At 44.5% G+C, this 17,962-nt stretch overlaps 1 protein-coding gene across 3 annotated transcripts in view; it reads right to left on the bottom strand.

Annotated features, from left to right (window-relative positions):
* Window positions 1–12,271: 12,271 nt before the first annotated feature.
* The window catches only part of SPTBN1 (spectrin beta, non-erythrocytic 1), a 192,708-nt gene continuing 187,017 nt past the window's right edge, over window positions 12,272–17,962 (bottom strand). For all 3 annotated transcript variants that reach the window (XM_025868837.2, XM_073897698.1, XM_025868838.2), the window contains 2 exons: window positions 14,404–14,446; window positions 12,272–13,592 (listed from right to left, as the gene is read on the bottom strand). In XM_025868837.2, coding sequence (XP_025724622.1) covers window positions 13,374–13,592; window positions 14,404–14,446 — 262 coding nt within the window. In that variant the 3' untranslated portion in view covers window positions 12,272–13,373. The remainder of the gene's footprint in view (window positions 13,593–14,403; window positions 14,447–17,962) is intronic.

Here is a 17,962-nt window from a genome sequence, read left to right on the forward strand (position 1 = left end):
CAGATGAAACACTGTCATGGATTGCTAAACACATCCTAACTGTGCTGGGATCTACAGGAATAAACCCAGATACCAGAAATAATTTCACTTCAAAAGAGAAACCATTCTGGGAAGAAAAGAAAAGTGCTTACATTTTAAATGGCGGTTTATTCTCCCATTAAATTGCACACTCTTATGCCAAATTCAGATGTGAGCGAAAAATTCTATACTAATGAGTGAATGGCTGACAGGAAGTTATCGACAGTTGCGTCATTCAGGAGACTTTCTTGTTAGACTCTTTTGCAGAGTGACCATCGCCATCTTCAGAATTGAAAGTTTTGTCCAAACCCCACCAAGCGCGTGCCTGCCACCTCTCCCATTCCTACTTAGCACCAGCACTCAAATCTGAACCCAGTCAGACCTGATCACATACTATGTCAACAAAATAAAACTATAAAAAAAAAAAAACCCAGCATTAAACCCTCAGAATTATAAAATGTCAACAGTAAAGTGTGGTGCTGGTGAAAAACACATATAGTTAAGAAACTAGAAATAGGCCCCCAAATTCAGGAAAGAGGATCATAGGGTGGATTAGTGAAATCAATAAGGACTGACTGAAATATAAATTTATTATTAATATGCTTTCATTCATTCATTCATTCATTCATTCCAAGCTGTATGTTAAGCTTAGCCACTGAACTCAACATATGGGCCTCGGTTCACCTTGTGTTTCTGCAGTGAGACAAAAATAATGGTAGCTGTACTTGGTGTTCAATAAATATCAGATGCTCAATAAAAATCAGATGTTACAGTTCTAATGTTGGAAAGAGGACAAGTGAAGTTTGTTTATTGGTAGTATCGAGGTAATTGGCTAGAAATTGGGAAAACAATGAAGTTAGAGGCACTCCTTATAGAGGACATCAAAATAAACTTCAGAAGAATTTATTAAAGTGTAAGCATTGTACGAAAAGCACAAAATAAGGGGCACCTGGGTGGCTCAGTCGGTTCAGCATCCGACACTTGATTTCAGCTCAGGTCAGAATCTTGGGGTTGTGGGATTGGGTTCTGGGCTCAGCGTAGAGTCTGTTAGTGTCTCTCCCTCTGCTCCCCGCCTCCCACTCTCTCTCTTGCCAATAAATGAAGTCTTAAAAAAAAAAAGCACAAAATAACCAAGTTATTAGATTTTTGAAAGATGAATGTCTTCAGTATTGAAGTAATAAACTCACAAAGGGAAAAATAAATGGATGGAGCTTAATATTTAAATGTTTTTAAATTCCATACCAAAACAAAACAGCAGACTGGGGGAAACAGTTTGACTCCCTTTTGACTAATAAAAGTTAAAAATCTAGAGAAAGTATTTCAATGTATAACCAAATCATGATGACGTCAATAAATAGGCAGGCTACAGAGGTTGTGGTGGATATTTGGCTTTTTTCTGACAACTGTGACAGAACAATGCCCCTCCCCCCCCGCAAAGATAGACACATCCCAATCCCAGAACGTAGGAATGTGTTACATTACACGACAGAGGAATAAAGTTTGCTAATTAACTGACCTTAAAATGAGATGACCCTGGATTATGCAGGCAGGCACAATATAATCACAATAGTCCTTAAAAGTGGGAGAGAGATGTGGACATTCAGGGAGCTATGAGAAGGATTTGCCTCCATTATTACTGGTTTTGAAGATGGAAAAAGGGAGCCACAAGCCAAGGAACACAGGCAGGAAAAGACAAGGAAACAGAATCTAGAGCCTAGAGCCTCCTAGAGCCTCCAGAAAGGAATGCAGCCCCACTACCACCTACTTCAGCCACTGAGACTTGTCTGACTTCCGACATACGGAACTGTAAGAGAAAAAAATTGTGTTGCTTTCAGCCATAAGTTTATGATAATGTGTCGCAGCAGCAAAAGAAAACTAATAGAGCCACCCAGTTTCTATGTTTGCAGAACCCACCACCTCTTGAGGCAGAACCCTCCCTCTATAGAGAATTAGGACGCCTTTTCCCAGCCTCCCTGGCGGTGAGCAATCGAATGCACTTGCCTGACTCAGAACTGAGAGCTGGCGATGGGAAGGAGGGGAGCCTGTGTGGAATCTGTTGTCATCAAAGGCAGCAGGGCAGGCGTACTGGAGGCCACGTGACTGCGTGACCGTGACCGTGGGTGCCTGCAGGTCCTTGTCCAGCAGCAAGTTGAAGGAGCCTGTCCTGCAGCAGGATTTTGGGCTTCACTCCCGGCTGTAAAAACCCTCAACCTGGTGCTCTGGCCCCCTTGGAGATTCTGGGGCCCTTCATAAGTTCCTTTTCTGCTAAACTAGCCAGAGTTGGTTTTTGTGGTTTGTGACCCAGAAGCCTCAGCAATCCAGGTATGAACAGATAATTTACTCAAAAGAAAAAAGAAATGCCAAACACGGAGAGCAACTTTACCCTAGCTGGGAGTCCAAGAAACTCAGAGCAAGCTTGAGGTACTATATTACACTGATGACAAATAAAAATGATCATTTTTGTGTGTGGCAAGACTGTTACCCTTATTTATAGCTAGTAACTAAGTAGATAGACAGTTTAGAAAGGGGTAATAGGAAAACGAAGCAAAATCTGTAAATATGTCCTGAGCAATTCCTAAGAAAATGTGGCAAGCTGTGTGGTAGGATGAAGTTTAATGTTTTATGTGTACGAGAGGAATTATTGATGTGGTCTTAGAATGTGTTGGGCTGTGGATAAAATTTGCATTAGGACCCCATAAGATCTTAGGGAGCAGAGGCACAGAGACCCAATCCCAATTTCCTGAAATATAAAGTTAACTAAAGCTGTCAGTGTGGCTGAGATCAAGGTTCTGAGCTGGAAAGGGCAATGGGTTCCACAAGGGTGGAAGGAGGCCAGCTTCCGAGGTCTATACACTGACTAGGGGAAGTAATTACAGGGCAATATGGTCCTGCAGTGGCCCCACCTGGACTGGGTTAATGGCCCCAGAAAAGTGCCTTGGAAAGAATCAAGTCAGAGTTGTAATTTTAGGAATAGAAGTCTCTTTGGTGGGGAGTGATCTGATTGCTAAATGCCTAGAATTTGAAGAACATTTTCCTAACTGACGGTACGCTGACCCAATGGAAAATAATATATTGCCCTTGAAGTAATCACAAAGTGTATCGGGGCGCCTGGGTGGCTCTTGGGTTGAGCGTCTGACTCTTATTTCGGCTCGGCTTGGGTCATGATCTCGGGGTGGTGAGATGGAGCCCCTCCTAGGGCTCCATACTCAGCAAGGACTCTGCTTCCCCTCTCCCTCTGCCCCTCCCCCTGTTCATGCCCCCCTCAGCCTCTAAATGAAATAAATTAATCTTAAAAAAAAGAATCACAAAGTATAACAACATAACAAAATGTGACATAAATTTAAGTGAAAACACTATAGAGAATAAGTACATGTGATGTTTAACTGTGTAGAATTTTCCTCACAGCCAAGGAGTAAGATGGACGGTGGGGAGAGTCAGAAATCAGAGCAAGGAGAAATGACAGAAGTCAGAGAACAAAGGGGTCCTGGGGCCAGTCACCGAGCCGGAAGGCAAATCTGACCCATCTCAGCTGGAGTCCATCGGTTCCTAGAGCTTGTCTTCACTTCCTTTGGCTGTGAAGGGATTTAAGAAACCTGTCCACGTAGACTGTGAGCTAATCTTTTTTCCTTTCCTTTTCTAGTTTGAAATACTAAACAGGGGTTCGGGGTCTAATGCGGAGCCATGATTTATTTTGCCACCTTTCTGAGGCTCCAGAGTACCCAGCTGGTTGGAGGATCCTTCCACTCTTTCCTTCCTTTTTCTTCTCTTCTTTCCTTCCAAAGAGTTTTTGTGTCCCCATGTCTTCTATCTGACCTTAAATTTGATCCAGAAAGGACTTCAGCACAGGGACAGTCCAGATCTAGGCAACCATAGACTTGTAAGGCTGAATCAGACATCAACCACCCTCCAATTATGTTGCACTGTCTCTGAGAACAACCTTGCTGCTTGCACACTAAGCTCAAGAGGAACACGGGTCCTGAGGAGCCGATGAAGAGCTGAGACTTTGAGAATCCAGGCTTGTGCGGCAGTTAAGTCGACTGATGCTGAAAGCCCACCTGTAGGGAGATGGTTTACATGCACAGGACCCCCTTTGCCCCCCACTGGCTGGCGCTGGGTCCATGACAGTTGCTTCTCGGTCGACAACTTAGGCGAGCGACATCAGGAGGATGGTCAGTCCAAGAGGGAGTGTGGTCTCTGGAAAGGCACGTCAGAATTCGAATCCCTGGCTGCGGTTTATACAAGCACTTAACTCTCGAAGCCTTCCTTTCCCCCACTGTACAATCCAGAGGAGCGACAGCGCCCCACAGAGTTGCCCTGAGGATTCCGAGAGGTAACTCAAGTGCTTAGCATGCTGCCCAATGTCAGCTGTTGTCATTAGCAAGACAAAGTCATTCTGTCTGCAGATCAAAGGGTGAAACAGGTGAGACCAGATGTTCAGAGTCTTGTACCTAAATCACTGGACGGTTTTTTCTGGCACATTCAGATCCAGCTTGTGCTGCTCATTTCTCAGTAAAGACCAGCTCCTTTTTCCTATGGGGTATGTTCACATGCACACGCCCACTCCCACACACCTGGGCTTGGCATGCGGGATGCCAGTGAGATCCTGGGCAAACACCCTTCTTAGAAGCTGAAGATTACCACACAGCTGGATGGGGATGAGGTGGGGGGGTGGGGCACATCTATCACGACATCAGCCAGACCTTGTCAGAGCCCCAGAACACTCTGAAACGCTGTGGTCTTGATTCTCTACCAGCTCCAGCTTGGCTCACTGTCTTCAGTTCCCTGCAGTGACAGTTGTGGTCGAGCTGTTACAATACCTCACCGGGCAACAAGCATCTACCTCACAAGGTCATCGTGAGGTTCCATGAGTTGTCACAGGTGAAGTGGCAAGGGCAGCAGCTGACGCTTACAGTAAGAGCTCAGCAAGTGCAGGCTCTCAGTCCCAGCCAGTGCAGAAATGGCATTCGTCCTGGTTGGGCCCCAAGGGCTAGGAAGACAGCCATGGGGTGGAACACAGGCCCTTTGTGGTCCTGGCTCCCAAGGATCTGAGATGCAAAGGGGAGCCATGTGGTTGTATTCCCATAGCTGGGTTGCTTCCCCAAGAGGCAACTGTGATAGAGAAATGACGAAAATGCCAAGTGTCACAATTAAAAAGATAACATAAGGACCGGTTCATCTTTGCAGACTCTTCTCCTATGGAATTTAAATCCTTTCCCCTCCTAACTGAGGAATTTCAAACAATCCACCTTCTCTCTTTTCCAGAGACCCAGGAAGTGGTACCCACTCAATACCCCAGCAAATGGCTTCCCCTGGGCCCTACCTCAGCAGCCCCAACTCAGTCACATGAGAGACCCTTGGCCTCTTAAGTCATGAACACTCTGGGTAGTTTTACCTCCTGTCAATGAAGAGGACTTTGTAAGAAACAGTGCTGAGTGATAGGAGCTGTTTGTGGAAGGGAGGGCCACCCCGGGACATTGTGCACACACATGGATTGTATCTTGGCCAAATGATGTTTCGGCCATTAACTCAGGCACTCAGGACTCCCCAGATACATAATGAGCACCTTTTGGAGGCTTGTACTTTAGAAATGTTTTTTTTTTTTTTAAGATTTTATTTATTTATTTGAGAGAGAGAGAATGAGAGATAGCATGAGAGGGAAGAGAGTCAGAGGGAGAAGCAGACTCCCTGCTGAGCAGGGAGCCCGATGTGGGACTCGATCCCGGGACTCCAGGATCATGACCTGAGCCGAAGGCAGTTGCTTAACCAACTGAGCCACCCAGGCGCCCTGGAGGCTTGTACTTTAAAAGAAAAAAATAAATTCAATTCCTTACACAAGTATTTGGTTAATTTATAGCACCCCGTTAACTGCTTTGCTGCTGTGTCTAAAACACCCCTCCAGTGACTGCTGGAGAAGGGAACCCTGCAGATAGTAGCAAGTGGGACCAGACCCCTATAGGCCCTTCCTACTCATTAACCAGCATCTGTTCTCTGAAGCCAGGTGCACCCCAAACAAGCACCTCGGAGGGAAAACCAGGAGCAGTATCAACACGGGCAGAGTCAGGGGCAACCTTGAATACATTTGCAAATGTGCTTTAAAATACAAAGAGTGGGGTGCCTGGGTGGCTCAGTCGGTTGGGTGCCTGACTCTGGATTTTGGCTCAGGTCATGATCTTGGGGTCCTGGGATCAGGCCCCACATTGGGCTCCGAGCTGTGTGTGCAGCCTGCTTAAGATTCTCTCTCTCCCCCAAAATAAAATAAAATAAAGTAAAAGAAAAGAAAAGAAAAGGAAAGGAAAGGAAAGGAAATACAAAGAGCTTCAAACCTAACTTGAAGAAGATGTCCTTCCAGAATCACCATTTCTCCTTTTCGAGAAAAAGTGGCCACCCCTTTTGGAGCCAACACTTTCATGTGGAGATATGCAGCATCTGGGGAGCTGGGCAGAAGGGGGATCCCATCAAACCCACCACTCTACCTCACCCAAGCCACCCTTTGATGTTATTTTTTGACATGTTTTTCTTAATCATATGCTGTGAGGGACACTGAGGGCCCAACTACCTGTGTCCCTTCTCTAATGACCTGTGGTTTGGATAGACCAGGAGGGCACCCTGGTTGCCTGAGGTGAGTTCTCTTGTGGGAGATGTGGTTCACGGATGGATGCAAAACCTAAATCAATCCATTCAGAGTGAAACTGGGGCTCTGTTCTGTTTGGGAGAAGAGGAGCCTCTTCCCTCCTCTTAGAGGTGAACAAGGTGGTGACCCTGGAGGGCTGGCAGGTGCCGCCACCAAGGGGGAAACCAGCCTGAGGCCAAAACCGATGCAGGCAGGAGTGTGAGTCTGAGAGAGTACGGATCTACTGATCTGCACTCCTGATAAGATCGAGCACTTGGGCAGCACATCAACCTTTCAGCCAGCCCTAGCTTGGGACACATTCCCTGGTATTTACACCATTGTGGGTGCGGATTTTCTGTCATGGAACTGAAACACTCTCATAAAATAGTCTTTAGCAAAAAAAAAAAAAAGATTCAAAGCAGCCTCCTGCGGGCAGCACAGCGCGAGAGGGGGGAACTCATTTTTGGAGCGCAGGGGCCTTCCCCTCATTCCTTCAACGTCAGGGTAAGAAGAGCCGGGCTCAGACGAAGCGGACGGTGCGGAGGGTAGCCTCGTGCAAGCTGCGCAAGGGCTGCTCCGCGGCGCGGCTGGCACTTAGTAGGAGCTTTGCAAAGGCGACGAGGCCGCGATACTTGGCGTTCGGCTGCACCGCGAAGGCCTCAGGACTCCAGCGTGTCCGGGCTCGGAGCCCACGCTCTTTCCCCGGGAGAGCAGAGGCCAGGCAAGCCGGAGGAAGTAGGCAGGTCACAGGCGCCCAGGAAGGACAGGGGCGGAGGTGCGACAGCCGCGGAACAGACGGCAGCAGGAAAGGGCCGGCCGTACAGCGGCGACGCTGGCTCGCATGCACGCCCTTTCCGGCCATTGTGACTAAGACTGCCAGACCTTTCCCTGAGAGGGAGGCCCCGGACAGGAGACGAAAACCTTGAGAGACTGTCTCCTTCACCAAACCGAAGCTTGAACAGCAAATTGGAAACAATTGGCTGTGACCAGGAAACTAAAATGGCGACTGGAAACGGAGTCGGTTCTCCAGGGGAAAATGCTGTGAGCCAAGGCTTGCTGCGTCTCCGGGGGGACACAGAGCTCCCAGGTTCCAGCCCACGCCCAGACTCTGGAATGCAGGGTGCCCCACCCCGCGGAGAAAGTCCCGGCGGGCTGATGCAAGAGAAAATTCTCTCTCCCTTCCAAGAGTCGGTTTCAGGAACCCCCGCTGCTCTTCCGCCTCCTCCAGCCCCACTCCCAGACACAATGGGTCCCCCACGCAGATAAACAGCCAAAGGGACGCGTGAAGGCCAAGTGGAAACTGGCGCAAGCCCACACAACTCTCGTGGCCCTGACGCGGCAGCCGTCCAGGCCTCGGCCAGAGAGAACCCGGCTCCTCGCGGGCCAGACGCGGGCCTGTGGGGGCAGGGCGGCCGGGGGGGGGGGGGGGGCGGGGGGGGGGGACCGGGGGGCGGCCGGGCACAAGTCCAGGCCTCCGCTTTGTCTGTGCTGCCGACCCGCACCAGGAAAACAAAGCCCTGAGAGCTGCCAGCCCGGGCAGCTGGGACCACTAACCCCATGTGCCCTCAGAACCCTGAGCATTCCTGAGAAGTGTCTTCTAAGCTCCCCTGCAGAGCCAAAGATGAGGCCCTTGAATTCTACCACAGACTTCTGCGCACTCTCACTGCCTCCTCCCAAGTCAGCCCGCTTCGCGGGAGGCTCAGGGCCGCTGGTGCTTCTCCAGCCCAGGGAGCCTACCCCGAACAGCACGGAAGAGAAGCATACAGATGCATCTCACCTCTCCCGATCCCCACTTTAAACCGGCGGGAGAGAGGAGGCCCCTCCACTTCCATTTCCTGAATCCCTTCTTGCAGAAGGCTGATCTTTTACAAAAAAGCATGTAAAGCTCCAAACAGGAGGTAACATTCCTTCTCACAGTCAAGCCAGTTGGATTTTTTTTTTCCTTGAAAAACTCCTTTTTCTAGGGTAGCCTGTGTTATGCTGGGTCTACATACCTTGAAGAACTCCGAACTCGCATTTATGTCTCCCTTGGGAAATCTTGATTCAGTCCTGAAAGCGACGGGAAAGCACTTCACTTTAAGTGCTTGACTCAGAGAACTGGCCAAAAATAAGGGGGAGGTGAGGGTGGCAAGAAAGGGAAACGCACTTAAGAGACACACACCAAGGCAGCGGGCTCCAGACAACCAAACGTCGAGGCGCGTAGGAACGCCCGTGTACGGAGAGCGGCGAGCACTAATTCAGTGATTTGTAGAAGACTAAAGCGGGTTTAGAGGGATAGCGCAGAATGAGAATTGTGTGCCCAGACATTGTGGATAGAAACGACCTAACGTGGGGATGAGGGGCGCCGGGGGTACGGAGAGAGCACATGCAAAATGTTTTTAAAAACTGTTCTCCACATTCCTGGGCATTTTTTCTCCCCCCAGAGAGATGAAGATTTTTGTCCACACCAAAAGCCCCATATAAATGGTTATCGCAGCTCTATTCATAATAGCCCCCAACTGGAAGCTACCCCAATGTCCTTCAGTAAGTGAATGAACAAACTGGTACATCCACACCATGGACTACTTACTCAGCGACACAACAAAAAGGACTAGTGATACCCATGATAACCTGAAAGAATCTACTGAGAATTATGCTGAGTGGAAAAAGAAACCAATCCTAATGGTTACATCCTGTGTGATTCCAGGTGTACATTTCTGGAATGACAGACTGGTGGTTGCTGGGAAGGTCTGGGGGTAACAAGCAGCAGGAGGGATCCTGCTGCTACGGAAATGTTGAGTCTTGGTCAATGTCAATACTCTGGATGTGATACTGTACTCCAGTTCTGCAAGATGTTATCACTGGGGAACACAGTTAAAGGGTACCGAATTGTTTTACAACCACATGTGAATCAATCCACAGTTATTACAACGTAAAAAAGTTTGACCAGAAACAAACAAAACAAACCCCACCCCAAAACCGTTCTAATTGTATTGGCGGTGGTATTAGTATCGCTATTCTGAGTTTGTGTGTAATAAAGCACAGAAGTTACTATACAGTGTTCTAATTCTATGCCCCCTCATCTTGGGAGTGCTCATTCTGAGTGGAAAAGATTATGACATAATATAGGAAATATTAAGTAAAAAAACCCTGCAATCCTGAATTGCACTATGAATTTATGATTTTTTTTAAAGATTTTATTTATTTGACAGCACAAGTAGGCAGAGTGGCAGGCAGAGGAAGAAGCAGGCTCTCCGCTGAGCAGGGAGCTGGACGTGGAGCTCAATCCCAGGACCCCAGGATCATGACCTGAGCCGAAGGCAGCCGCTTAACTGACTGAGCCACCCAGGTGCCCCATGAATTATTTTTATCTACTGATATGCGTCGAAAAAAGGACAAACTCAGTAGCAACGAACATTTCTGAGACATAAATTATGGTTTTGAAATATCATTTTCCACTAAAAGAAACAGGGTTTCTTAGAGACTTCTGATGGCAGGTCTCAGGGCAAGATACATACTGAATGAGCCTGGGGACAGCTTGTCATGCCAGAGAGGGAGGAAAGTATCAATGATATTAGGGTTCTAACAAAAGGACTCAGAAGCCAACTCGAACGGACTTCTACCAGCTAAAGATGGGGCATCTTTTAAGTTTCAAGAAGGATTTCATTGATGGTTAGCGTTGAGAAGTGAAAAGTTAAAGGTTTCAGTAGGACTCTCAATGGTGAGAGAAATCTTGAACTTTGGTGGACAATTTTTGTTTTTTTTTAATGGTTTTTTGGGTACGGGTCATGCTTAGGAAAGTCAGTTTAAATAACGGGAAAGACTCAAGGTTTTATCCTATCTTTACTGCATGAATTCTACCACTAGACCAAGGAAAGTATTTAAATATTCCAACCGAAAAATGAAAATATATTCAGAGGTAAGTACCATAGGATCCTCCACACACAACTAATCCTAACAGCGCCAAACACTTGGTGGTAACGTGTCCTCCACCCAGTCTGATACACTCTATTTCATCCACTGAAGATGACATGAGCTGGAAGGCTCATCATCACTCCAAGTACCTCCAAGAAAACACAGCCCTGAGGTGCCATCAACTGAGGATGCATTCCAACTTCAGTGATGTTCAAGTGAGACAAAAGTGTCCTTTAATTAGTCAATACTCATTTCATTTCCTGAGTTTTATTTTACTGCTTCTCACTTCTCAGATGTACAGAGGACAGTATTATCACCCATCCTAATCATTAAAGTAAAATAGCACGCTATAGCAATAAAAATAAATGTGCACAATCCTCGAAGTATAGTGTATAGGATTTTTTTTTTTAAACCCCTATGTACCATGATAGGATTGACAGTCCTGATCCTCTATGGCCTATAGCTTCATCCAGTGAACATGTCTTGTTGGGATTTTCTGATCGCACCTGCTGCCATCAGCCCCTGCCGACCCACAGAAGCCAGTCTTCTGCTGTGGCTTTTCTTCCACTGCCCATCATCTTCCCCTTTCAGGTTGCAGTGGATCCTTGGCAAGTGCAGTAAGGAGAGCCAAGTACCCCCAAATCCAAGTTGCATAGTCAGGGATCTGTGAGCCTCTGGAACTATGTGCAAAATAGTCCATGCATATGTACTTTTTTATGGGATTCTGGAACTGCTGGTTATTTTCCTTTTGAGTGTGTCTTGCCTGCCATCTGGCTGGCTTTGTCGAGTAGGCTGTTGTCAATCGTGATTATTTTCCAAGATGCTTTTTCTTAATGAAACATTTTGGTGAGAGGATCATCTGTTGAGATGTGATTCCAATCTTATGGAAGGCAAGGAAGGGCAAGGGCACACGAAGATAAATGGCCTTGGGTGCATGAGAGAGGAAAGGGTGAGAGATGGCAAGGTCTGTTTCTGGGGTTACAGAAAGCTCCAATGCCAGTCAACTGTGGAGCCCAGGAGTGACATCGCATTACGCATGGGCCTCTGTGGAACAGCTTACTGAAAACCCATAATACTAGCATCCTGTGCTGCTCTGTGTAAGAAAACATGCAGATGATCTGGAGTCAAGGTACCCAGATAAAAAAGGGACAAGTATTAACATGCATATCTAACCTATGATCCTATGCTGATATCGCTGAATGGGCCCATGGGCCAAATCTGGCCTGTCATCTGTTTTTTGTATGATCTGTATACAATAGATTTTATTTTTTAAATTAGAATATTGTACAGCATGTCAAGATCACATAAAATTCCTATCTGTGTCCATAAAGTTTTACTAGAACACAGTCATGTCCCTTCTTCACCTGTCATCAAAGGCTGCCGCTGTATTCCATGATAAGCAGCTTCCACAGACAGAGTCCAGCCCACAAAGCCTAAAATATTTGCTGTCTCTGGCCCTTTACAGAAAAAGTTTGCCAACGCCTTCCTCAGAACTCAGGTTTATAGCAAGTTCTCTGTTAACTTTTTCATAAATAAAAGATAAAATCTGGATGCATAGCTGCAAAACATCTCGTATTTATTATTCTGTTTGCTGTAGTTTTCAACGCTGGTGCACCACACACACGCACAAGAACACAAAACAGGAACCTCGATGGACGGTCTAATGTTTCCCATTTGCTATTTCTGGCTTGGCTGTTTCCCTACAAGGCATGCACACAGGAGAGGAAAGACAACAATTACCCGCCGTGCTAGATTTAAAAGCATTTAATGACATAGCATATATTTAACAGGGCAGAAGTTGAGAGGTACAGGTCATACGACTGAGCGCTGGGCCTGAGCGACCACCTCCCTGCTCAGGCCCAGCCTCTAGAGTTCATTCCTATCGATGCCATTTTGATTGTGCAGTAAGATGAAAATTTGTCATTACAATCATTACAGTGACAAAGAAATGCACACTATGTATCAAAGAGCAAGGTAATGAAGCAAATTATAACACAGTGTGGCAACGCACGAGCAAGTAACCATTAGAGTAACATTACTTTGTCCAGTAAATGCTTCAGTTCCACTTGTACACTTACCAATGATTTAAAGGGTTTATTATACATCTAGTTTTATTATACTTTGTACTAGAATTATCTCAAACATACAATATAATGTATTTCAGCAAAAAAAAAAAAATTGAAATTACAGATTATTTAAAACAGTATCCGTTTTCTATTCCTTCTCGTATACCGGTATACCGACATTCTGAACTGTCCTTGCAGGTGATGCAGAAAAGCTGCATGTCAGGTGTTAGTAAGTGATGCCAGATACAAACGGTTTGGTCTGTAGATTTAACATGGAGCTGCACTGTGACGGCAGCGAGATCATAATACACGATCTGTTTAACCAAGGTTAGACCCGTCGTGGGCACTTCTAATAGTCGAGACTCAAGGTAACCACTGGAAATAAATGGAAGAGAATGGTGTCAGGAAATTGATACGCTTTGTCTCCAGTGAGCACAGGAAATATTGTTTAAGCACCGCTGCCTTGCATACCAACAGCACTAGAGGCGGGTTATTTCCAACGCAGCCTCACAAAATTGAGGAACAGTTTAAATATTGAGATCTAATCTATATAATTTCATTAAAAAAAATCTGGTCTTCCCTCTGCACCTCAAACTTTTGTAACTTGGAGATAAAGTGTTTAGGTGTATTTCCCCCCCCCCCCAGAAATGCTCTATAAATTAAAAAAAAAAAAATCAACCACATTGAAGAACATTAGGCACAGAGAGTAATGTGTTGGTTCTGAGCTTGCATGCTGGAGTTTCACTGAGAAGGTAAGAGAAGGACAGGAGGTGAAGGAAAGGAGTTCATTTCTTTTTGCCAAAAATGCTGAACCGCTTCTCCTTGTCTTTCTCTTTGTCCTTCTCCCGCTTGCCAGGGCTAGACTCGCTGGTGATGGTGACGACGCTGGTGGGCAAGGTCTGTGCCCGGCTGGATGCTGGCGTGCTCTGGGTGCTGGCGGACACCTCATGTTTATCGGATGAGATGGCAGAGGAGATGGCCTGGATCCATGTGTTCATTTCCTCCTGGACAAAGGACCACAGGTGAGATGCAGCCAAGAGGGATGGGCTCAAAACACCCTCACTTCACCTGCCCAAACATACGTGCCTCCGTCGGTCGGAAGGCTTGGAAACAGTGCATCTAGCCTATGGGGGCATCTGGCTGAGAAGCAAGCAGTTCCCAAATGACCTTTAGCTGAGTGAACATGGTTCAACTCTCACGAGAATTTGGTTTACAAGACCTGAGAGTCACCCATCTAGTATGTGGTCCTACAAACTTGGAAGAATGGGAAGACTGGTTTCCATTGGTGGGATGCACCCTTTTCTTTTACTTTTCTTAAAAAATTGAAGTATATATGACATATAACCCTGCATGAATTTAGTAGAAGTTGGTTTTTCAAATCTAAAGCACTACACACATTGCTTTCTCATCAGCAGACCCTCTCTCCCTGCAAGAAGTACAACCATGAAATGGTTGCTTGAAGGCAGTGGAGTGCCGCAGGGAGGCCCCTGACTGGACTTCAGGATCCACATCCTGTCCCAGGACCACCCCACTGTGCCTCATCCACTGTGAGGGATGGGCAAGTTTTCCTCCATCAACTTCAGGGTCCTTGCACTAGCCCTCCTGACACAGCAAGGAGAGAGTAAGATGCCATTCTGCTTCCTAGCGATATAAGGACAACTGAATGCCTTGTAGTTGTTAGTGACTGAGGAGACCAGATAAGAGAAGCCATGGCTGATGATTACTTATATATGAAACACTGTAAATAAAGCTTACTGCGCCAATAAATACTTGCAAAAGCCCAAGTATTGAGAGAAATGAATCTTAAAAACTTACATCATCTTTGGCTTGGAAGAGGTACTCATTGCCATCATTTAGTCTGTAAGTCGAAGGAAGAAAGTCAGTCACAATTTGACTTAGGAAGAAACAAAACCCTCAAATTCCCAAAACCTATGAGGGACATAAGCAGGCCAGGGGAATCCTACCAGAAATGCTCATCGGAGCTCTGCATACATCACCAGCTTTGCCCAGGACCCACAAAGGCCCAGTATATATTCTTGGGCCAGTATAAGATACACAAAAACTTAATGTTTCAATCCATTGGAAGGATCAAAAATGTCCCAAACATATCAACATCTGGCTTTGCTGTGGCAAAGGCCACTTGAATGTCTAATCAATGCTCTAAACTGAATTCAAGATATAATGCTTTAAAAATGATGAGTCCTGGGGCGCCTGGGTGGATAAGTCGCTTAAGCATCTGCCTTTGGCACAGGTCATGATCCCAGGGTTGTGGGATCAACCCCCATGTCGGACTCCCTGAGAGCAGAAGTCTGTTTCTCCCTCTCCTGCTCCCCCTGCTTGTATGCTGTCAAATAAACAAATAAAATGCTTAAAAAAAAAATGATGAGTCTTCAGGTCATTATCCCAGGGTCCTGGGTCAGCAGGGAGTGTGCTTGTCCCTCTCCCTCTGCCCCTCCTCCCCCTCCCCCACTTGTGCTCTCTCAAATAAAATCTTTAAAAAATAAAACATTAAAAATAAAAATTATGTAGTGAAAAGACTCATAATCATTAAGGGAACAATATGACATGAAGATGTAACAACTGTAAATACTTATGCACCCAACATGGCAGCACCCAAATACATAAAGCAATATATAAAGGAAGTAATCAATAGTAATACAGTAATAGTAGGGGACTTTAACACCCCACTTATATCAGTGGATAGATCATCCAAACAAAAAATCAACAAGGAAACTGGTTTTGATGACACATTAGACCAGATGGATCTAACAGATATATTCAGAACATTCCATCCTGAAACAATGGAATGCACATTCTTTTCAAGTGCACATGGAACATTCTCCAGGAAAGATCGCATATTAGGCCACAAAACAAGTCTCAACAAATTAAAAAAGATCAAAGTCATATCATGCATCATTTCTGACTACAATGCTATGAAACTAGAAATCAACCTAAGAAAAAATCTAGAAAGAACACAAATACATGGAGATTAAATAACATGCTATTAAAACAATGAATGCGCCAAACAAGAAATCGAAGAGGAAATCAAAACATCCAGGAAGACAAATGAAAATGAAAATACAAAGTCTAACAACTTTAAGACACTAAGAGGGAAGTTTATAGCAATACAGGACTACCTCAAAAAGAAAAATATCAAATAAACAACCTAACCTTACACCTAAAGGACTGAGAAAAAGAACAAACAAAACCCTAAACCAGTAGAAGGAAGGAAAAAAAGATTAAAGCAGAAAGAAAAAAAGAAAAAAAAATAAAGAAACAATGTAACAGGATCAATGAAACCAGAAGCTGGTTTCTCATAAAGATCAACAAAATTGATAAACCTTTAGCCAGATTCTTTAAAAAAAAAAAAAAAAAGACTCAATTAACAAAATCAGAAATGAAAGATGAGAAATAACTGATGCCACAGAAAAAGGATTTTAAGAGAATATTATGAAAACTTACATGCCAACAAATTGGACAAGCTAGAAGAAATGGACAAATTCCTAGAAGCACATAACCTTCTAAAACTGAATCAGAGAAATAGAAAATTTGAACAGATTGATTACCAGCAAAGAAATTGAGTCAGTAATCAAAAAACTCCCAAAAACAGAAGGCCAGGACCAGGTGACTTCACAGGTAAATTTGACCAACACTTAAAGAAGAGTTAATACTTCTTCTTCTCCAACTATTCCCAAAAATAAGAGAGGAAGGAAAACTTCCAAATTCATTCTGTGAAGCCAGCATGATCCTGATACCAAAACCAGATCAAGACACTACAAAAAAAGAGAACTACAGGACAATACTTCTGATGAACAGAGATGCAAAAAACCTCAACAAAATATTAGCAAACCAAATCTACAATACATTATAAAAACCACCATGACCAAGTGAGATTTACTCCTGGGATGCAAGGGTTCAATATTCAAATCAATCAACGTGATACATCACATCAACAAGAGAAAGGACAAAAACTTTATGATCATTTCAATAAATGAGAAAAAGCATTTGAAAAAGTACAGCCTTCTATTCATGATAAAATCCCTCAATAAAATAGGTTTAGGGGCCCCCCCAGCTGGCTCAGTCAGTGGAGTGTGAAACTCCTGAAATCAGGGTCATGAGTTCAAGCCCCTACTGGGGCCTACTTAAAAAAAAAACAAAACAACAAGCAAAAGTAGGTTTATTTATTTATTCATAAGATTTTATTATTTATTTAACAGTGATATAGCGAGAGAGGGAACACAAGCAGGGGAGTGGGAGAGGGAGAAGCAGGCTTCCCATGGAGCAGGGAGCCCGATGTGGGGCTCGATTCCAGGACCCTAGGATCATGACCTGAGCCGAAATAGACGCTTAACGACTGAGCCACCCAGGCGCCCCCAAAAGTAGGTTTAGAGGGAACATACATCAACACAATAAAGGCCATCTATGAAAACCCCACAGTTAACATCATCCTCAATGGGGAAAAACTGAGAGCTTTCCCCCTACAGTCAGGAATAAGACAGGGATGTCTACTCTTACCACAGCTATTCAGCACAGAACTAGAGGTCCTAGCTATAGCAATCAGATAACAAAAAAATAAATAAATAAATAAAAGACATCCAAATTGATAAGGAAGAAGTAAAACGGTCACTATCTGCAGATGACATGATGCTACATATATAAAAAACAATAAGGTCTCCACCAAAAAATTACTAGAGCTGATAAATGAGTTCACTAAGGTTCAAGATACAAAAATCAATATAAAGAAATATGTTGCATTTCTATACATCAAAAATGAAGCAGGAGAAAGAGAAATTAAGAACACAGTCCCAGGACACCTGATTTTGGCTGTCGGCAGAGCATGGGACTGTTGATCTTGGGGCTGTGGGTTCAAACTCCATGTTGGGGGTAGAGATTACTTAAAAATAAAATCTTAAAAAAAAAAAGTCCCATTTACAATTACACCAAAAATAATAAAATAGCTAGAAATAAATTTAACCAAGGAGGTAAAAGACTTCAGAAAACTACAAAACGTTGATGAAAGAAACTAAAGACGGCACAAACAAATGGAAAGATATTCCATGCTGATGGACTGGGGAAACAAATACTGTTAATGTCCATATAATGCAATCCCTATCAAAATACCAACAGCATTTTTCAAAGAACTAGAACAAACAATCCTAAAATTTGTATGGAACCACAAAAGACCCTTAACAGCCAAAGCAATCTTGAAAAAGAACAAGACAATGGGAGGTATCACAATTCCAGACTTCAAGTAATATTATAGAGCTGTAGTAATCAAAACAGTATGGTACGGGCACAAAAAGATCAATGGAATAGAACAGAAAACCCAGAAATAAAGCCACAATTATATGGTCAATTAAACTTTGATAAGGGA

The sequence above is a fragment of the Callorhinus ursinus genome, unplaced genomic scaffold, assembly GCF_003265705.2.
Source record: "Callorhinus ursinus isolate GAN/ISIS: 27379988/994484 unplaced genomic scaffold, GSC_fseal_2.0 scaffold10, whole genome shotgun sequence".
NCBI classification, from domain to species: domain Eukaryota; kingdom Metazoa; phylum Chordata; class Mammalia; order Carnivora; family Otariidae; genus Callorhinus; species Callorhinus ursinus.